This window comes from Papaver somniferum, chromosome 5 (assembly GCF_003573695.1).
Source record: "Papaver somniferum cultivar HN1 chromosome 5, ASM357369v1, whole genome shotgun sequence".
In the NCBI taxonomy this organism is placed as follows: domain Eukaryota; kingdom Viridiplantae; phylum Streptophyta; class Magnoliopsida; order Ranunculales; family Papaveraceae; genus Papaver; species Papaver somniferum.
In genome coordinates, this window is record NC_039362.1 from 200704555 (window position 1) to 200726772 (window position 22218).

General features: G+C 36.6%; 1 protein-coding gene across 6 annotated transcripts; it reads left to right on the top strand.

The window, feature by feature from the left end:
* The first annotated feature begins 4641 nt into the window (after positions 1 to 4641).
* LOC113284282 (CCR4-NOT transcription complex subunit 1-like) lies at positions 4642 to 22150 on the top strand. Of its 6 annotated transcripts, none has more exons than XM_026533709.1 (47): positions 4642 to 4881; positions 4980 to 5292; positions 5397 to 5628; positions 5744 to 6083; positions 6218 to 6331; positions 6414 to 6542; positions 6628 to 6819; positions 6899 to 7093; positions 7457 to 7594; positions 7711 to 7833; positions 7908 to 8167; positions 8906 to 9009; positions 9721 to 9815; positions 9899 to 10138; positions 10754 to 10918; positions 11032 to 11146; positions 11299 to 11396; positions 11925 to 12070; positions 12214 to 12322; positions 12401 to 12547; positions 12795 to 12842; positions 12992 to 13120; positions 13250 to 13474; positions 13557 to 13688; positions 13776 to 13858; positions 13944 to 14049; positions 14173 to 14268; positions 15304 to 15453; positions 15533 to 15715; positions 15807 to 16054; positions 16158 to 16293; positions 16409 to 16534; positions 16703 to 16753; positions 16999 to 17130; positions 17225 to 17296; positions 17755 to 17901; positions 18073 to 18210; positions 18317 to 18364; positions 18452 to 18598; positions 18725 to 18789; positions 19048 to 19228; positions 19834 to 20025; positions 20139 to 20243; positions 20456 to 20590; positions 21153 to 21386; positions 21654 to 21755; positions 21851 to 22150. In XM_026533709.1, the coding sequence occupies exons 1-47, from the start codon at positions 4783 to 4785 to the stop codon at positions 21986 to 21988; spliced, it is 6903 nt and encodes a 2300-aa protein (XP_026389494.1). In that variant the 5' UTR covers positions 4642 to 4782; the 3' UTR covers positions 21989 to 22150. The 6 variants fall into 6 exon arrangements, with proteins under 6 accessions (XP_026389494.1, XP_026389498.1, XP_026389495.1 ...); XM_026533713.1 differs by having other exon boundaries at positions 19048 to 19201; XM_026533710.1 differs by having other exon boundaries at positions 18728 to 18789.
* Positions 22151 to 22218: the final 68 nt, after the last annotated feature.

The following is a 22218-nucleotide window of genomic DNA, read 5'->3' on the forward strand; positions in this document are numbered from 1 at the left end:
TGTCGATCGATACAAAAAGCTATGAAAGGTTTATCAAGATAAACTAGCTTGTCGGATCCCAATTAATCAAGTGTGCATAAAGTATCACAAGGATCAGAATACCAATAACAAAATATTCTAACATTAAAATCTTCAATCTTCAAAGTACCCGCACAAACAACTTGATTCTACTTATGATCGATCATGTACATAACATAGTCTGTTAACAAATAGATGATATAAGTTATATCTTTGATCCTTGAACTAATTTGAATGACATTATATCATTAGAAAAGGATCACAAAATAAACAAATTAAATCTATCAAGAATCAAGACACCGTTAATTAGTCAATCAAAAACTAAAATAACAATACAAATCTAGCTTTACACCAACAATACTTATAAAAAACTTGTTGATCATAAAGAAGTTTTTAAACGAAACGCACATAAGAAATTTCACCTAGCTAATTAGGATACTCTCATCTCCGATGAGCATTACGAGAATACTACTAGTGGGCTTCCTCACACTAAACATGAAGTTCTGTGTGTTACGATCGCTAAGATTTCTGTTTACATATCTTCCAATTTATTTAGTTAAAGCCCAATATGAGATTTAGAGAAAAAATAAAAAATTAGTAAGATTATAAATTTATCATAAACTAATTATTGAAGTTTTATTAAATCTAACCTATTTGGTCGGGATATAATTCATATTAGCTAGCAAGAGAGAATATATTAAATGTCAAAGGAAAATAACTTACCAAAAACACTTATATCAAAATTTAAGTGATCTAATACTTCAAAACACTTAAATCAAAATTTATTTGTGTAGAAAAAGGCACAATCGTTGAACTATATCCAGTAATTTCATTTTCTGATTTATGCTCTTTAACTTTCTTTTGTTTCATTATAAGAATAAAATAAAAAAATAATCTCATTGTACCTTAAGATTTTTGGCTAGGTGGATGAAAACTTCATGGTTCACACATATCAACAATCAACAATTGTCCATCAATCTCCCCAATAATCAAGTTTTCACTATCATGTTAGGACTTTACTAGTCGAAGTTACACAAACAACCACCTATTTATTATTTTCAATAGTGCAAGGCGAACTAAAAAATAAATTAGCCAATTTACCCAATACATAATAGTAAACCCTCGACTGGAGTTTCTTAAGGTTTAATCCATTTGAAATAGTCTAACATGAGGTGTCTTGTAATCGTAAAAAAGTTTATGTTACCTCTTTTATATTTTATTTTATCTCGTTATATTAATTTATACTTTATTTTTAAATTTTTTGAGTTCTTTTTACTATATATTTCTTTAATACTTCTAGTAACGCAATAGTCGACATAGTTTAATTTCATACTATGATGCTTACGATGACTTTCAAATCTCTATGTAGCGATGTCAAAAAGTTGGGACGGTCAACAGGGCCGTAGCAAAGTTTTTAGGGGCCCTAGGTAACCTTACTAAAACAGGGGCCTCTATAAGGGAGACAAAAAAATTTCTTGCAATTAATATAAAAGATATCATAAATTGTCAAATGAAACAAATTGCAAACAAAAAAAAAGGCTAAAACAAAGAAAATACCTTATATCACGAAAAAAAACAACGCAAAATCATCAATTATATTATCAAAATTCATATTATCTAACATCTCAATCTCAATATATAATAACATTGCTAACATATTCAATCTGTCTTGTGACATTGTCGGTCCATGATAACTCTTAATTAGCTTCAACTTAGAGAAACTTCTTTTAGCCGAGACAACTGCGACATGAATTGTCAATAACATTTTGCACATTTTTCTTTCTTATAAAAGCACCGCGGCTCTTGCATTTTTTTCTTTCTAGGAGCAATGATTAGAATTGGTATTTGATAACTTTCAGATTGAAAAGATAAAAAACCTATACAAAAACATGTCAAACTTGTATGTCCATGTCTGTAAAATACAATTAAAGTGAACAATATCAATCACCACTTGGCAACAATAACCACAACAAAAACTTAGTATACATAGTAAAGACCTAAAAAATATTAACCAGTCAGTGAATCATAAATGTTAAAAGAAAAAACAATGAACCAAAGCGGCATTCGGGCAATCTGATGTTCCAAAATTGCGATGTATGTAATGCACATTTTTTATTTGCAACAACTAACTAATGGTTAAATCACAATTTTACAAACAAGATAAAGAATTAGATTATCAAATGATGGAATTTACTTGATTTCAGTAGTTTAATCTTCTTCTTTTTTCTTAATTAGAGATCGGAGAAAACCCTAAAACTTATAACAGAGATGGATTTTTTTTTTCAATTAGAGATCGGAGAAAGCCCTATAACTTCAGAAAAATTTTGATGGGGCAAAGTTCGAAGGGGACATGGGGGACCAATAGAAAGACAACATGTGTCCTTTATTTTGTGATAATTTTTAACAAATTTAAGTTAGGATTTTATACTCCCAAATTACCCTGCATGCCAAACAAATCTCGTTAGTTAAGTAAAACAAAAATTAACGTCAAATAATCATCCAAGAATAATAACTAACCTAAATTAACGTCAACTAAGTATCTAAGAATATTAACTAACCTTAATTAGAGACGGAACAAACTAAAAAAGGGAAGAAAATAGATCTCACGGTTAAATAAAAAGGAAAAACAAGATGAACGTAATGGCTGGTTTCCCTCTTATTTGAAGTAAGAATCCCATTACTTTGCTAGAAAATATAGTGATGTATGTATTGATTTTAGTTATCATCAGAATCCTCGGATCACGTTTATATAAAACAAAGAAATTGGTATGGTTCTCGAGTGGTTGGGTTAATGTTACTGATTCAAACGAACAGATGTGTTCTTCCATGATCTGATCGTGATACGATTTGGGGGCCCCTAAGATTTGGGGGTCCTAGGCCGTCGCTTAGGTGTCCTATAGCCAGCGACGGCCCTAACGGTCAAAAACCACCAACAACCTTACTATGGTACTTTAAATATCTGCGATATTGTTTAAGTACCAACTTTGACATGGTCCGTCCGAGATCATTAACTTGTTGGGGATGGACCACGATATGAGGAATGTGGTTTTGGTGCACGGTGCATAAGATGCATGAAAGTTTTACTACAAAAAAGTTGTACTAGATACTGGTAGAAGAGGCTGAACTATGGTGTGATGATTGGTAACAACTGACAAGATTATATCACCCAAAGCCACATTCCTAATCAGAGTTAGCATGCATTATTGATCAATTCCAATAATAAAACTGCCTCATCAAATATGTATTTCTTTGTCTTTTATATTGTGTGTTTCCAGCAACGTTTTCGAAGAAACTTGCAACCACCTTTTCATGCATGTATTGTAATACAATTAAAGCTTATTATTTTTTTTCTTAACTTATACTGGATAACAGCCGAGCATATGCCGGAGCATATTAGTTAGAAGCTGGGAGTTCTTCCGAGTAAGTCGAAGATATTTATATATTTATACTCCCTCTCGCAACCATTTCCGAGTTATGAAATAACAAGAATACTTATGTTTATGGTGGGAAAATCAAGACAAGCGATGAACTTGTGGATGCAGTTTAAGCAATTTGTATGTCTTATGCTATCATAAAGACATTTTAGGGGTTTATTCTATTTAAATTGGAAGACGAAGAGAAAGTGTAATTTTTTTCTTCTCAATAGTATGCGAGGTCTTTTAAGCATTTCTTGTACGTTTTCTTTTTCCTCTTAAAATGGGGTATATAGTCAACTAGATTTTTAGATTAGAAGAGTAGTAAAATGTGTATTTTTTTACTTCTTGATAGCATATCAAATCTTCTTACCGTCTTTTGTACATTTTTTATTATACACCTATCATTTTTTTCCTCCTATAAATAAATAAATATTAACTGAAATTGACATGGTATTATTCCTTTTTGTGCCATCTATAGTACAACATTTTATAAGTTTGCCGTCAATCATCATTTTGAAATTCTACTTCCATACCGACTGCGAAGAATCAACATGATACTCTACTCGATCATTGTTGGAGCTTAGCTTGTTAGGCTTCCAACTAGTTAATGTAATACTCCCTCCGTCCCACTCCTAAGTGACCTATTTGATTTTAGATTTTGTCCCAATGATAAGTGACCTATATCACTAAACAATGAGATATTCTGGAATTATCCTTTTAGTTAATTATAAATAATATATGAAATATGTATAATTTGATAGGCATGTTTATATTCGTTACGTAGGTGTTTTAAAATGCTTTTCAATTGTATGAAATTTGCGAACATCCGTGGAGTATTTTGAGAGATAAACCATTTTTAAATTTCACTAGTTATTATTCATAAGGGTATAATTGTAAAAAATGATTAAAAATATTATTTTCCTTGCTTGCCTTAAAAATTGTGCAAATTTCAAATAAGTCACTTAGGAGTGGGACGGAGGGAGTACTCTTTATCCGGTTATTAGTTTATTTAAGAACTATTTCTTGCTTTTTCTTATTTTTATAGAAAAATTGTGTAAGGACAATTACGTCATTATAAAAATATATATGGATAAGGGGTTGTTGATTTTACTCCGAAATATCCCTATTTTGTTCTATTCATCAGCCGAGGGTTCATAATAAATAGGGATTCTTCTGGGCCTTCATTTTTGTTTTCCCCCATATTCTCTACAATCGAACCTCCTTCCCACAGTAAAACGATCAATCAAAAACCTCTCGTCATCATCTTCGTTTTCTTCTCCTCTACTATCAAAATCGCAAACAAAACCCTAGAAAATACCTATTCCTCATCTTCTTCTCCGAGATTACAATGCTTCCATTCGCGTCGACTACCTCGACACAGATACGATTCCTACTTCACACCTGTACCGATTCCAACTTCGACTCTGTGTTTTCTCAGTTATCTCAGGTATCTATACGCTTAGATCCTTTCAATCAAGGTTTATTTTCTTTGGAATTTGATTAAATCATGTCCTAATCATGTATTCGTTTTAATTTTTGGAACAGTTTGTTGTTGATTATGGAAGTGAAGGAAGTATACTATTACTTGAAACCTGTTTAGATCGTATGAATTTTTACGGAGGAGAAGATAGTACGAGCAGTATTAACCTAAAACCTCAACTTCTAGCTGCTATCTTTAGATATCAATTAGATAAACCAAACTTCAGTACTGTATTATGTCAGGCATTACGAAATGTGACTGTTCCTCATGAGTTTCTTCTTCGAGATGTATTGAATGAGTTAAAATTCTCAGTTTCTGAGAAAATTGCATTTGGACTTGCTTTATCTGATTCAGAAGAGCTCGGCATCAGAAGTATAGGTAATTCTGTAACCTTTTTTTTTTGTTTTTTGTATCTTTTTGTTTTTTTTGTTTTGTTTTTTGAGTAGAGATATTGATTGCAGCTTGTTGTTGTTGTTGTTTAGGACAAAGCTTCTGTATGAGTCAGATTGAGGAATTATGTGCAAATGTGGGTTTGATTGATTCAAATGAGCAGATTCAGAACATTGTTTTGTTTCTTTCTCGGTCAGAGGGAGTTGCGAAACTGGTGGATTCGTTTATTCAAATGGTGTCATTGTTGGAGATCAAAAATAGGACTCCGTCTATATTATCTCCATTGTGTAATTCGGATGATACATGTGAAGTCAACTCTCTAAGGTTTTGTGTGCTATCAATTAAGCAACTGGATTAGTTAACATTTTTTTTCTTCCCGAATTTCAATCATAATTACAGCACTATTTATTTACTGCTTGCTGCATTTGCTTGTTGGCAGACAATTGGATTTATTCTATGAGAGCAGCGAAAATGACTTTGATGACATTTTGGCGGAGATAGAGAAGGAGATGAGCATGGCTGATATTGTCAAGGAACTGGGTTATGGCTGCACTGTCAACGCCACCCACTGCAAAGACATCTTATCGATTTTCTTACCTCTCACTGAAGTCACAATCTGTAAGATACTAAGCACGATAGCACGCACCCATGTCGGCTTGGAGGACTTACAGAGCACACATTCAACTTTCTGTTCTGCTGTTGGAATAAGTTCGTTTGCTGATTCATCATCGTTGAGCTCATGGAATGTCGGTGCTCTTGTAGAATCAATCAAACAACTTGTGAGTTTTTATTTTCTTTTCTTTTTTACAGACAGCTTGCTGTGTTACTGCGTCCTCATTTCCCCTTTTCGTGAACCTCCTTTTAATCAGTCTGATTATCACTTGCTTTGTGACTGTTGTAATTTGAACTTCAGGCTCCTGATACCAACTGGGTACATGTGATGGAAAACCTTGACCACGAGGGCTTCTACTTCCCTAGCGAGGATTCGTTCACTTTTTTCATGTCCGTTTACGCAAGTGCATGCAAGGTATTGGTTCTATAATGTCTACTACAGGTGGATTTGGTAAAGTTGTCATCATGGCATTAGTATTGAGCACAACTTGTCGCAGGATCCCTTCCCTCTACATGCCATTTGTGGGGCTGTGTGGAAAAACGCTGAAGGCCAGATATCTTTTCTAAGATATGCTGTATCCGCGTCGCCTGAAATTTTCACGTTTGTGCACTCCGCCAGACAGCTGGTATGATGTTCACATATCACTGATTGGTAAACTCGATGTACTATATATTTGTTGGATTCATTTTGATTGCTGGTCTGTTGTTCAGGTGTACGTCGATGCAGTTCATGGCCATAAGCTTTCAACAGGAAATGGAAATCAGGCTTGGTTATGTCTTGACCTGTTGGATGTTTTATGCCAACTTGCTGAGACGGGCCATGCTGGCTCTGTCCGATCAATGCTCGAGTATCCCCTGAAACACTGTCCTGAAGTCTTGCTGCTTGGATTGTCCCAGACTAATGTATGTTTTTCTTTTTTGCTTCTTTGATTGTCTTCTTTGTTGATGCTAGATATTTGATGATATTTACTTTCCATTGTAGACGGCTTACAACTTACTTCAATATGAAGTTCTTTCGAGTGTTTTTCCCATGGTGTTCGGCAACTTCTCAAGAGCTGGTGTTGTTCTCCACCTATGGAATGAGAATCCTAATGTCGTCTTGCGGGGAATTTTAGATGTCCAGAACTTCGATTCAGAGAGCATGATCAAAACTTTTGGCATTTGCCAAGAGTTTAAGGTACATCCTAGAGATGAAGATTATTAATGCAAATTGGGGTTGTCTTTTTCAGAAAGACGTCATGTTTAAAATATTAGATAGACATTACTGTATGACTGTATTAGAAGGATACATTGTAGTTATAGCCGGTTACAGAAAACATTGACTACAGCGTATTTCGAATTTTTGGAAGTGCTAATAGGAGTCGACCTGCTAGATATGATTTCTTAAGTGAACTACAACTCCTATACTATGTTTACCTATTCTTTAGTTTTTAGATTAGTATGTTACCTTTCAGCTTTCTTGGGATGCAATTTGGATTTTCCAGTAACATATGTAACTACTTATATCTTTTTATATACTCATCTCAATTTTGTCTTACAGATTCTATGTCCAGTGTTGGATATGACTCCATTTTCATTCAGTATAAAGTTGGCTGCTCTTTCCTCTGTGAAGGAACAGATAAATCTAGAGAAGTGGTTAAGTGATAAATTGAGCACATACGGTGACACTTTTGTTGAAGTAATTTTCACCTCCCTTAAGCATGTGATCCAGATACTCTATTCAATTATAATTTCAGATAATTACTATCCATTAAAATCTGATTTAATCATGAGATGGATGCTGATACTTTTTAGGCGTGCCTCATGTTCCTGAAAGAGATCCGTTTAGGTGCACCCCAAGATGTTCCTGCAAATTCCTTTCAACATTCTAGTGCTGTAGTAATTCCTTATCTGGAGACAGTTCCGATATTCATTAAGGTAGTTGCTCTGCTAGTTCGCAATATACTGCTACTTTTATGATGGTTTTGCTCATGAAATTGTTCTTTTTGCAGGTTCTTCTAGGTCATGCTGGACAGAATGTCTCACGTCATCATCTCCTCGAGGAAATGAAAAATCTTCATGCAGTATTTATCCAAAATAGTACTAAACTGCAGAATGGTGGAGCAGCCAATTCATCTTCATCTGATGGTGGATATCCAGATTATATAGAGGCAGAGTCAAATTCTTACTTTCAACAGATGTTCTCCGGGCAATTGAGCATAGATGCAATGGTTCAAATGCTTGCTCGTTACAAGGAGTCTCCAGAGAAAAGGTACTCTTGAACTATTGCCATGCGTGAATAGAAAACCAGCTCATCTGCTGTTGTAAACGCACCCACAGCCGTGATTGCTATTTCTACTTTCAAATTTTTGCCAAATTTAATCTGTAGCGTGGATGTTCAAAAGAGGCAATATTAATTAGTTTTTTATTGCCTCTCTCCACTAGGATCTTAGATGGTATATTGCCATAGTGGTCCAAGCTGCTGAACGTGTATCGTACTTTTTGTAATGCGTCATGCTGCAGGGACCAATGAATAAACCCATGTGCTAGGATTAGAAGGGGGTGTAATTTCTAAGTTTAGTAGTAATATGATAACTAGATTAGGGTGTGTGGAATGAAATCAACTAAACGAAGTAACAAACCCATGCCCATTTACCCCAGAATTGACTTCCATTAGGCTGTGTCCAACTTTTGCTGAATGGTGGTGTTAACTTACGCTAGAAATAAGTGTAAATTGGTGGAGGGTAAGTGTGATATTCTTTTATGGATTGATCATACTAAAAGCAAATTGATTGAGAGGTAATACAAGAGCATCAGTAACTTTTATCATATTTTTTCTCTTGGTGGTCTTTTAACGTGGTTTATCTTAATTCAAATTCCCTCTTTTGTTGATGATGAGTTTTGAGGTTCTCTCATTTTACACATGCGCATTGTGGTGAACATTCTCAGTTTGGTGTTAATTAGTGATTTGTCTGTCTATTAATTAGTTTGTTCACCATGTAACTTTCAGGGAACAATGTATCTATGAATGCATGATAAGGAATCTTTTCGAGGAGTACGAGTTTTTACCAAAATATCCTGAAAGGCAGCTAAGAATTGCTGCAGTACTCTTTGGTAAGTTATTTCCTTCTTGTGCTGTGCATGTAATGAATTTACTGTTTTTGATGTGCAATTCCTTTGATGCGGTTCTATGTTTGAGGTGTTATCACTGTGTTACATGTGGTTAGTCATTCTAGCAAATTTTGAAATACATATTTTTCAAAATGACCAACTACACATGGTATATACCTCATGGTGATTAGACCCGCACTTGTACAGTTAACAAAGACCCACTCTCGTTTTTCACATTCTATCGTTGAGGAAAAGATAGTACTAATTTTGTTACATTTATACTGGATTGATGCTATTATCATGATTGTGTTATTAACGAATGAGTAGAAGCGATGATTGTGTTATTGTCACGATTATTTGCATTTATTCAGCGTCGAGTTACTTTATTAGCCTTAGTACAATAAAATGAGTGGATTCTGTTCGAAGTTCAGTGTGGTTCTTATGGGTTATGAAAAAAGGTTTGCACTTCCAAGATCAGATTTGTAAATTCTGATTCCGCTTAAATAGTGAAAAATTGAATTTTGAAAAAATTGTTGCTTTTAGTTCATCTATTTTGGTTTTTCCCAATTGCCACATATTTTTAATAATTGTAGTGTCTCGCCTTACTATTGAAGAAACCATTTTCATTGTAATGCACTTAACATCCATACTAAATTAGTTTGTTTCTTTGGACTATATTATTCTATTTATACAAGTTACTGGTATTAACTGCAGGATCGCTAATAAAGCACCAGCTTGTGACCCATCTGACCCTTGGTAGTGCCCTACGATGTGTTCTGGATGCTTTGCGTAAATCTGCTGATTCGAAAGTTAGTGTTCTCTTTTCAATAAGTCATGTATTCTTTGTTTGTGCTGTTCTGCATGTTTATATCTTATTATCTGTTATCTTCAGATGTTTTTATTTGGGGTGAAGGCGCTGGAGCAGTTTGTAGATCGTTTGATAGAGTGGCCTCAGTATTGCAATCATATCTTGCAAATTTCTCATCTACGTACAACCCAATTAGGGCTGGTTACTTTCATTGAGCGTGCTCTTGCCACAATTTCATCCAGCCACTCTGAATTAAACGGAGGCAACATCGTCCCTACAGATAAGCACCAAGGACCAAATCCAGTCGCCGTGGAAAACATGGAGGTACTACCTTTTCGTCATCTCTATATCCATCACTGAATTTTTTAGCAGTTTCTTGAAAATAAGCTTCGTTTAGCATTAAAACTAATAGCGCCAATAACTGAAAAGGGTGACATCACTTCAGACGAACTTAAAAATCACTCCCTGGCTTATCTTCTATTAGAACCGTTGTTGGTGTTTTTAGGTGTCAAGTTCCACCCACATTACTGGACTTCAGTTCTTTGTGCTCTTGATATGTGAATATAGAGGAATGCAGGTCTTCAAGTAGAACATCTTATCTGGTACTAACCATTTATAAAACAGCATTGTTTTTGAGAAACTTTAAAAGAATCATTCACTTAATGCCCCTTCCGTTACTGTTTCATGGCCCCATCGCGTGAGACAAACCGATCTTTCTAAGTAATAATGGTGTTTGCTGTTGCTACTTGGTTTCAAGATTGAACTTATTTAATTCCATTGTTTGGCCAAACTGTTTATGTTATTTATTATTCTTTCAAACCGATGTGATTGATTGGAGCTGTAAGTTCGTTTTACATGCTGTTCTTTGGAATTACTGTGTTCAAATTATACATTGTGCAAGTTTTTCTGTTTAGTAATAACATTCCATGGGTTTCATAGGTGTCTGAGTCCTCATGGAAGATAATGGGATCTAGCGGCAGCAGCACGGTGCAGGCTAGAGCTCAACCATCTTTATCTCCATTTCAGCTCCAACCACTTCTATATCCTGCCGGACAGCAGCAGTCACTTGTTTCAACCCATGATGTTGTAGCTAATACTCAGAAGGTGCATAAATATACCGTCCTATTTTTTTTTTTCTTTTTGATAATTGTTGTATATAAATGCTCTAGCTGCACTCATTTCATTATTTCTGTTATATACATCGCTATTCTATGCAGGCAAGTGTTGCACAGCCATTGGCTACTGCGCTGTCTCAGAATGCACCCAGTGGGCCTGCCGCTGTGCCATCCACCCCAGGTTTTCTGCGTCCTTCTCGAGGCATTCAGTCTACCAGTAATTTTCTGTAACTTTTTTTTAATCATTATATACATATATACACATTAATCGAGATGGTAAAACTTTATGCAAAAATATTCTTGGCGAAGTACAGTGCTCAACTACTTTAGCTTCAGGTTTCTTACACTTCCTCTCCCCCTTCTCTTCAGGCATACCTAGACAGCAATCTTACAGCACTGGCTTTGGCGCTGCATTAAGCACTGAAACACTTCTTGTGGCTGCTGAAAGAAGGGAGATTCCCATCGAGGTATCTAAAATGTTATATGAATTATGTTCTGGTATTTTTCCTCATCTTGGTTAGTTAGGTTTATGAGGTATAGTATCAAGTCTTCAAAATTATGGAGCTAGTCCCTTTTCTCTTAGCCAGTAATGAGAATTTGAGAGTTAATGAAGAGACATCCGAAATAGAAAATAATGGTCTATTCCTCAAAGTGGACAAAAAGGAATGTTTTGTGTTTCCCAGTCAGATATACTAGCATTTTTAAATTGGATGTATAGGCTATATGAGGTGAAATAAGATACTTGAACACAGCCCAGTTAGTTCAAGCTAGCGTAGAGTATCGATGTAGTTGAACACACAGAGGTAACTGTTACACAAAATATGTGGTAATCAGATGTATTATATTTAATTATATTTATGTGGCCAAAATTGTTCGGATTTGGGAGATAGGCCTACTGAAAGAGTATGTACCCTATACAAATTCGTTAGCCTTGTTTGAAGCGTTTCCCCTACAGCTCTGCCTTTACATGAACTGTCTTTACCTCCTGGGAACAGGTTCCTGAAGAAGAGACTCGAGATAGAATATCATTTATGATCAATAATCTTTCAGTAGCAAATGTTGAAACCAAAGCAAAAGAGTTCTCTGATGTTCTGAAGGAAGAGTTCTATCCATGGTTTGCTCAATACATGGTGATGAATAGGTTAGAATATTTGTGCTCTGTTGGTTTGATGTATTTTTGTGTGGGTTTACATTGTACTCTGTTGATTTTGTTTGTATTTTATCCATCTATATCTTGCTAGGCAATGTTGGCAATTATGTAATTTGTTTCTGTTTTTCCAACAGAGTTAGCATTGAACTCAATTTCCATGATCTGTACCTAAAGTTCTTGGATAAAGTTAATTCGAGAATTTTGAACAAGGAGATTCTTAAATTTACATACGAGAACTGCAAGGTAGCCGTACCTAGTTTCTTACTGTGTTGAGTTATATTTCTCTGTGAAAAGTATCTGAACAAAAATGCATGGTTTCAGGTCCTTCTAAGATCCGAGCTTATAAAATCTAGTTCAGAAGAACGCTCATTGCTGAAAAATCTTGGTAGTTGGCTTGGGAAGTTCACGATTGGTAGAAACCAAGCATTAAGGGCTAAGGAAATAGCTCCCAAAGACCTAATAATTGAGGTAATCACCCTTCTGTCCGCTATGATTCAGCGGGTGTGGTTGTTAGTCAGTTTATGCCTAATATGTATGCTACTCGATCTTTTGTGATACTACTACGTGATGTTACTTGGCCATATGGCTCTCTGCTATTCTGTCAGATGCTCCGTTGTTTCTTCATAGTTCCTATTACTGACTCTTTTATGTTGTTTTCTTGTCTCTAAGAAAGTAATTTCCATTTCACCCTTTTTGTACTGTTTTTTTGATTCAGGCTTATGAGAAAGGTTTGATGATTGCAGTAATTCCATTCACCTCGAAGGTATCCATTTTACTGATTCTTTTGTTTGCCTTAGAGATTTTTTTTAAATAGGGAATCAATGACTAATGACATGCTGATTCAAAGCATCTTGAAGTATCTCACACACCTATACAAACTCGACTTAAACATGGTTTCTATAAATGTTGCAGATTCTGGAACCATGCCAATCCAGTCTTGCATATCAACCCCCAAATCCCTGGACCATGGGAATTCTGGGTTTACTTGCTGAGATTTATGCCCTACCAAATCTAAAGATGAACCTCAAGTTTGACATCGAGGTATGCATTTCATCGCACTTGTTTATGCGAATCTGGAGCTTGATCTCTTTCATTCTTTCACACTATCAATTTGGTCTCATTGCACCTTTTTCTCATTTGCTTTTCGTTTATTATGTGTTTGCATCCTAGGTCCTACTTAAAACTCTTGGAGTTGATATGAAAGATGTGAAGCCGACCTCGCTTTTGAAAGATCGGTCCAGGGAAGTTGAAGGAAATCCTGACTTCTCCAACAAAGATGTCACAGCCGCCCAACCCCTAACTATTCCTGAAGTTAACACACTGATAAGTGTTGAACCACAACCTGAGATTGCGAATTCATCTCGTCCTGGGGGTCATTCAAATGCATTACCTCAGGTTTGTTGTACCTTTAACTGAACTTCAGACGTCTAAACTTCTTTTTCTAGTTGTTGACGTTCGATGCATTTGGTAAATGTAGTATCCTACTCATCATTCTCATAAACCGTTCACCAAGGATGAAAAGATGCCAGCTTCAAATTTACCAGAGCGGCTTCCTCCTGGACAGGGAGTGCCAGTCGCTCCGTCTCAGTCACCATTTTCTGTTAGTCAGGTATGACTACATTCTGTACTTTACTTCAGTTTCGATCCTCGGTACTGGTTTGCTAATCGGCAAGGTTGACTGACATTATTTGAACAGCTTCCCACACCAATTCCCAACATTGGAACCGATGTTATTGTCAACCCAAAGATTGCTTCGAGTCTACAGATGGAGTTTCAGAGGTTAGGATTTGTTTAATGTATCGGTTGTCTTACTGATTGGCTAGTAATTTGCCTTTCTTCCTCCTAACACAGTTGCTTGCAACAGAATTGTTCCCGTGGCGATGGAAAGGGCCATCAAGGAAATCACGTCTCCTGTTGTTCAGCGCAGTGTTACTATAGCAATTCAAACAACAAAAGAACTTGTTTTAAAGGTCAGTTAACAAACATAATTTTTAATATACCAAGTTTCATTCTACACCGTTTTAGTTCGTTTGTGATAAATGCATTCTTATTTTTCATAACTTTTTGAATTCTTTCTTTCTTATGGGATATAGGACTATGCAATGGAGTCTGATGAGAGCCGCATGTGTAATGCCGCTCACCTGATGGTTGCCAGTCTCGCAGGAAGTTTAGCACATGTTACCTGCAAGGTTTTGTCTCATAACTTAGTGATGATTTTTTGAGTAACTTGGATATATATTTTAGAAAACCAGCAAGCACGGCAGCACCTGAACCATAATTACTTTATGCTTAAACATGATTTGTGCTTTACTTTAACATTTATAGAGAGATTTTGATGCAGGGGCAAACCCATCAGATTTACTTTATGCTTATATTTTTACTGCATGCATAGGATCATACTTCTACAACTAGATAAATCATAAAGTAGGAGATAATAAGCTATTGTTATACCGAGTTTGATTATGATAACCAAAACACACATTTGACTGGCGTTAGCACTTATTCTTATAACAAAATATGACATGATGATAAACAGTAAAAAGCTAACAATATATACATACTAGAACACCTACAGTGGGAATTCAAATTGTCGGGTCGTCAGTTTTTGTGCCGATCCAGGGGTATCCGTGTATAGCAATTTGTCAGATTTGTTATTTACATACTAGAACACCTACAGTGGGAGTTCAAGTTGTCGGATTCGTCAGTTTTTGTGCCAATCCAGGGTATCTGTGTATAGCATTTTGTCAGATTTGTTAGGGAGAAATGCAGGTTGAACTTATAGGAACGACAATTTTTGAATACAGCTGAGTGTGGCCTTCTGATATCCATCTCAAAGCTGGTGGTTCTCTGAAAGCGTGCACGGGCTTAGTTGTAAACTTTGTAGTTCCTAGGTTACATGTTTCTCTCTGCCTAAACAAGGCAGGATTATTAAGTCCAACTAAACTAGGCGGGACTTCAAACCTGTGGCTTTTAAGCTCCACCTGACCTAATTGAAATATATAACAATTTACGGAAATTCATAGTCCATGATGGTTCACTCTTCTTTCTCACACACACACACACACACACACATGCACACACACATATATATGCCATTTGGCTGTGGACGCATTTAGAGGGTAACTTTCTTGCTACTTGTGGTGCAAAATCTCTAAGCCCCGTGATATTTGTGTATTTTCCTTTCGAACACTCTGACTTACCCATGTCGGTGTGTGCAATTCCAGGAGCCTCTTCGTGTTTCTATTTCTAATCACTTGAGGAATTTGATCCAGGCTTTAGGTCCTTCCAGTGACTTTGAACAAGCTGTACAGATCAGTACGAATGATAACCTTGATTTGGGTTGTGCTGTGGTTGAAAAGGCTGCTATAGAGAAGGTAAGATGTCTTACTTTGTTCCTTTGGGTAAGATGTCTTACTTTGTTCCTTCATGATGTTCACATTTATTTTGAGACAGGCATTACAGACAATTGACGGGGAAATAGCTGGACAACTGTCTGTTAGAAGGAAGCACAGAGAGGCTGTAGGTCCGGCGTATTTTGACGCAACTACTTACACACAATTTCCTCTGAGTTTAGTGCCTGAGGCCCTTCGTCCTAAACCTGGGCGTTTGTCTCTCTCCCAGCAGCGAGTGTATGAGGTACATGTGATGTTCGTATGTAAAGCTATTGTCTGTAAGTTGCTTTTATTGTGTCTGACGTCGCAAGTAAGTTATTTTGCTGTGTTTGTAGGATTTTGTAAGGTTTCCATGGCAAAATCAACCTAGTCAGAGTACAGATGCACTGCCTGCTGGTCAAGCTGCTTCATTTACTGGGGATTCTGGTAGTTCCAACTTGCCTCGTTCTAATGGCCCTGCATCAGGTCAGCTGAATTCTACTGTTTATTCAACTGTGCAAGGAGGTCCAGGATTTGTTTCGGTTGCGCAACCCCTGGATCTCATTTCTGAGGACATGAACCCTGCGTCGGCGCAGACTCATAGGTTTACCTCTTCAAATACCATTTTTTCTCTCTCCTTATCGAATACTGTTATATATATATATATATATACACGTCCACCTAGTAATCCCATTTGTTTCTTGCAGCTCTTCATCGACTCATATAGGGGCGGCAGATGTGTTTAAGCAGCATGGTTCTAAACGTACTTCTACCGTTCCTTCATTTCCTTCAACAATTATTTCCGTGGAACCTATTTCTGTTGATCCCTCTGATTCCACAAAAGTAAGAGCAGATTTTCTTGTTATGTACAAGTCCCCGTGTCAACATTAATTTTCTCGTGTTTACACATTTTATTGGCTGTATTTTCTTGTGTTTACACATTTTATTGGCTGTTTAGGAGGATTTAGGAGCTACTACACAACCATCACCTACAAGTTCTGCAACAGAGCGCTTAGGCGCTGGTACGACAGACTCTATATCTACCGGGGATGCGCTAGACAAGTACCAAGCTGTTGCACAAAAGGTTGGAACTTTTCTTACCACTCTGCTAGGAATCTGTGGTGTTCGGTGGACATAATCCAAACTTTATTTGTTGTTATTATCTACTTTTACAAAAGTATTTATGTCACTTAATGCTTCCCTGTTTCTCTTTCTCCTCGTCTCATTTTTCTTTCTCTTTATATGTTCCAAGGTACAGCTTGAAAACCTTATAGCTAAAGATTCTACAGATGTTGAAGTTGAGGTATTCTATTTCTTGTTTTCCATGTATTGTTTTTGTCATTAAATGAGTGATCTGAAATGTGCGTTCACTTTATACAAGAACTAATTTTGAGTAGTTTTTGGATTTATTATAAACTTTTATTTGAACTCTGGGCTCGTGTTTTGTTTAAGGAGGTATTGCCGAGGTTCCTGAAATTATACTCAGATCTGTAAGCCATCACTGGTATCAAGACGTCTCTGATGGGTTACCACATGTTAATATTGCAGCTAGGCACAAAACCTGGATCTCCTGAATCTTTGCCGCAACTTCTTGAGATTGCCCGGAATGCTTCTGCTAATCCCCCTCCAGGATATATAATTAGCAAGGACGAGAAAGGAAAATTGTCGAGAGACAGAAAGGTTTTCCCTATGAGTGTTTTTTATCTTGCTAATTTCTATCGCATTAAAATAACACCAGTCTTAATAGTTGTTGACCACGTTTCTGTTTCTACAGGCTCCCTCTATTCATTCACATGTAATGGATGAGGAGTCTATGGCAGCAGATCCTCTTGGCTTCCGTGAACAGGTAAATGTTTGATGCTTATGTTTATAGTGCTTTTCGGCCATTTCATGCGCAAGAACCTAGACTGCTTTTTGTTGTTCACTTACTAATTTGCTATATTTTTGGTTTGACTATGATGTGACTTGCTATTGGTCTATGTTTTCTTTCTCTTTTTCCAGCTATTGGTCTATGTTTTCCTCTAATCTCTTATTTTGTACTGATTCCATCTTATTACCTTATTTCACTGAGTTGTATACATTTGGATATTTTTTCTTTGTCCAGAAGTTATATGTTTTGCTTATAGTGCGGATTGTAGAAATATCTGTATAGCTTTCTCTTAGAATACCGAGTTCCAAAAACACAAATATAGTCACGCGTTCAATCTAAGTGTGGGTTCTTTTTTTTGTCAAAGGATATCATTAGCGTGATTTCTTGCAATCCACTACGAAAAATGTTGACTGATTATTTTTGTTCGACTGCAGGTTTCCATGCTTTTCAATGAATGGTATCGGATCTGTGAAGCTACTGGTAAGAATGATGCAGCTGTCACCCATTTCATGTCACAGTTGCAGCAAAGTGGACTGCTTAAAGGTGATGATATGACAGATCGCTTATTCCGCCTGCTCACGGTGATTATTCTTACTTAATGTTGAATATTATTGCTTTTCTTGTTCTTAGTTTGTTACTAGCAAAATACACGCCCACACATGCCAGAAGAAAAAAGAAAAAGAAAAGAGAATAAAAAAGCCAAGCTGCTGGTTGTTGTGAACAAAAATCTTTTTCTGTTTTTTAAATTTCAGGAACTATCAGTATCCCACTGCCTGTCCACCGAGGGGGTTGTTCCAGGTTCATTGACACTTCAATCACCTCAGCAAGTTCCAGTTCTGTCATTTATCTCTGTTGATATGTATGCCAAACTTGTAATACTGATCCTGAAGGTATTAATATCTTCCTTGACATTCCTCTATATATATCGCACCTCTCATTTGTACATCCATTTCGTCAATATTCTAATTTACTCTGGGTTGCATACTTGGTTATTAGTATTGTGCAGTGGAACAGGGATCAAACAAACTTTTTCTCCTCCCCAAGGTTTCTCTTGTTCTCTCTCTTTTCGAGTGTATGCATGTTTTCTTTCTCTACAAAAACTTAACCATATACTATTGTCTTGTTGCCCAGATTTTGCTGGTTACTGTGAGAGTTATTCAAAAAGATGCTGATGAGAAAAAGACAGCATTTAATCCTAGGCCTTATTTCAGACTGTTCGTAAACTGGCTTCTGGACCTTGGTTCTCCTGACCCTGTGCTTGAGGGTGCCAACTTTCAGGTTCAGTTAGTTATTTATTGTTTTGTACCATAGTGTCTCCCAAATTCCGAGGGTTGATTAGGATTATATATGTATAGGGTATCTTTATAGTTTTTTGTTCGCTAACTAATTCAATGTGGTTATCAGCAGATTCTGGCAGCATTCGCAAATACATTCCACGCATTGCAGCCTCTTAGAGTACCTGGTTTTAGGTTAACATTTCATAACTACCTTATTCCTTGATCTTTATTTGGTATATTGTCATTTGACACGAATTACTACATGGTCAAATACCTTGATTTTTCAAGCTCATTGTACCTGATCGTCGATATTTTTGCATAAATTTGTTCCTAAACGGAGTCTTTTTCAAGCAGTTGCAGATTATCTGTTTATTTTCTGTCGTCAGGTTATCTGTTTATTGTCTTCTCCGTGATGGGTTCTAACAACTAACTTGTTTCGACTGCTTCTAGTTTTGCGTGGCTGGAGCTGGTGAGTCACAGGAGTTTTATGCCAAAATTGCTATATGGAGATTCCCAGAAGACTTCTCTCTATGTCCAGCGCTTGCTTGTAGATTTGTTCAAGTTCATGGAGCCGTACTTGAGAAATGCTGAGCTTGGACAACCTGTAAGCTTATTTTGCTTGAGTCGTGCAGTAAGTTACATGCTTATCTGTTCAGTTTGTGTGCGCTCTTGTTAAAATGTTACCATTCCGGATCACATGTGTAGCATTACCTTGAGACTAGGACATTAATCCTTTCGCTGGGTAGGCTGGAGCATGTATCTCTTGTCAGTTATACTACTTTCAAGTTTGTGGATATCTCTCGGTGAAATCCATTTGGCAGTGAGTGGTGGGGCATGATCTGTTATATACTTACAGTTACATGGACATTGTTGTGTAATCCTTGTTTTGAGCTTGGATTATTAAATAGCTCTTGATCAAGAGTCCTTACCAATATCAAATTAAACCGAGGGACAATTATTTTGTTCACTGAGTTAACCCAAATTTGGTTAAATACCAACTTCTGGTGGTTTCATTTTGATTTTAGTGGCTCCATATTTTCTAGGGGTTGTATTTTCATTTTTCAGGGTTCTACTTTCATTTGTAAGTGTACCCAAAGTTGTTCAGGTTTTTGGGAAAATTTCCTGCATAGTTATTAGGCTCTCATTTGTTGCTGAGTGATTATTATTGAATATTTTGAATTGGTTTCCTTTAAAGATGATAAGTAATTGTTTGGTGCATGCTCTTTATCCGTGCAGGTTCACTTCCTCTATAAAGGCACTTTGCGTGTTCTACTGGTGCTTCTTCACGATTTTCCTGAGTTCCTTTGCAATTATCATTTTAGCTTCTGCGATGTTATCCCCCCCAGCTGCATTCAGATGCGGAATGTTATTCTCAGTGCATTTCCTTGCAACACGAGGCTTCCTGATCCTTCCACTCCAAACTTGAAGGTGGTGACAAGAATGGGTTTCATACGTGCCATTAGGTTACCTGATTGTGTTCCTGCCATTTAGTGTTTTGCTTTTCTCAGTAACATTTGAACAATCCTTAAAATGATTTACAGATCGATCTTTTAGCTGAAATAAGCGAATCGCCATGCATTTTCTCTGATGTTGATGCTGCTCTAAAGGCAAAACAGATGAAGAGTGATATTGATGAGTATCTAAAGGTAATTACAGTTTGTTTTCCCTTGACCAACAAGTTTTGTCATACATCAGTTCGAGCTTGCTCAATCTGTTCAATCACCTTCCATTTCTTTTTTTCCATTTTGCCACACAAACTTCCTTGAAGTTCTACCACTATGTGGGTCTTTCCCATTTTATAAAATTGGCTGAACATTGTGTTTTCTAAGTTGTGCTCCTTTGGATTTCAATTTTGCAGACTAGGCAACAAGGGCCATCATTCTTGACAGGATTGAAGCAGAGAGTGCTGCTTTCTCAGGGCGAGGTACCGCTGGCTGGGACTCGGTACAATGTTCCGTTGATCAATTCTCTAGTTCTTTATGTTGGCATGCAGGTAAGTTTTTTTTTGGTGAAACTGGTTGTTTGCTTGATTTCCTTGTTTAAGTGCTTTCCTAGAAAAGCACTGGTCGTGATTGGCAGTTTTTGTAGGAACATCAGAAATTTTAGTTAAATTCATCCAAGTGACTAAGTCAGTTTGGCAACTCTTAGAGGATTAATTTTTCTGCAGATCACCATCATGCGTGATATGGCTTTGATTAATTTTTCAGAATCTTTCCTCGAACACAAATTGCTCGTTTTTTTCTCCTTGATTACAGTATATAATTAAACTTTTTATTTTTTTTTATTTTTTGCTGTCATCTGGTCTGTCTTTTATATGAACCTCTAGCATAGTATAATTCTGTTTCAACTCTTTGATGAATGATACTTCCCTTTTGAAACCAATAGTATTTTTGTCTTTTATATCATACGTCAAAATTTGCTACAACTGTCATCAAAATATTCCCAATTTTATCTCTCTTCTCTGGGATGAGTTGGTTGTTATAGCCTTACTTTCTTGTTTTCTTTTGTTCACTTATATTTGAAGGGTAATGAGATTATTTTCTGGCCGTTTACAGGCTATCCAGCAACTACAAACCAAGACATCAGCCCCACGTGCGCCACATACCACACCGATGGATATTTTCTTGGTGGGGTCTGCGATGGATATTTTCCAAACTCTGATAGGGGACCTTGATACAGAAGGTCGCTACCTCTTCTTAAATGCGATTGCGAATCAGTTACGCTATCCCAACAACCATACACACTATTTCTCCTTTGTCCTCCTCTACCTATTTGCTGAAACCAACCAGGTCAGTTTACTTCTCTCTTTTCCCTTGTTAGTTATTATTATTACTTTTTGAAAGATGCTTTAAAATAGAACCAAGGTGCGGAGGGTTATTTCTTTCATAGTGATGCTTGCATAATTATAAAATATATTTCCTGTTGGAAATGGAACTCTCAACTCCATCAACTCCTTCTGAAGGGTTTGTCAATGGAGCCGTGTTATTGTTGGTCGACTATAAGCATTTTAGAGGAAGTGTAATCTAATTATAGCTGTTTTATTTATCTACAAGCAGGAAGTCGTTCAGGAGCAAATAACGAGGGTTTTATTGGAGCGCTTAATTGTTAATCCTCCTCATCCATGGGGTCTGCTCATCACTTTCATAGAGCTGATCAAGGTTTGCAGGACTTGCCTTCTTTTCCTTTTTTGTTTGCTGTGACAGTGTCTTACACTATTTTCATACTTGTGGTCATGGACTCATGGTCTTCCCAGAATTCTCGATATGGCTTCTGGACTCGCTCATTCACGAGATGTGCTCCCGAGATTGAAAAGCTTTTTGAATCCGTCTCAAGATCTTGTGGTGGCTCAAAAGCTGTGGACGAGAGTTTGGTATCGGACGGGGCACACTGATTCTTCTTTGATCTTTTTCAGTTATGCTTTTAGTTTTATTGTAATTTGTCCACTCTTTTACACTATAGTATCTGCTGTTGTAGTTAACATGAAAAATTCGCGTTTTATATCCCCGTAACACTGCTGCAGGAGAATCATGGTATACCAAAGAACAAGTTTTCTCACTAATTTTGAAACTTTTTTTTTTTTTTTGGTAGACAAACCATCTCGAAAATGGTTGTAATAAGGCA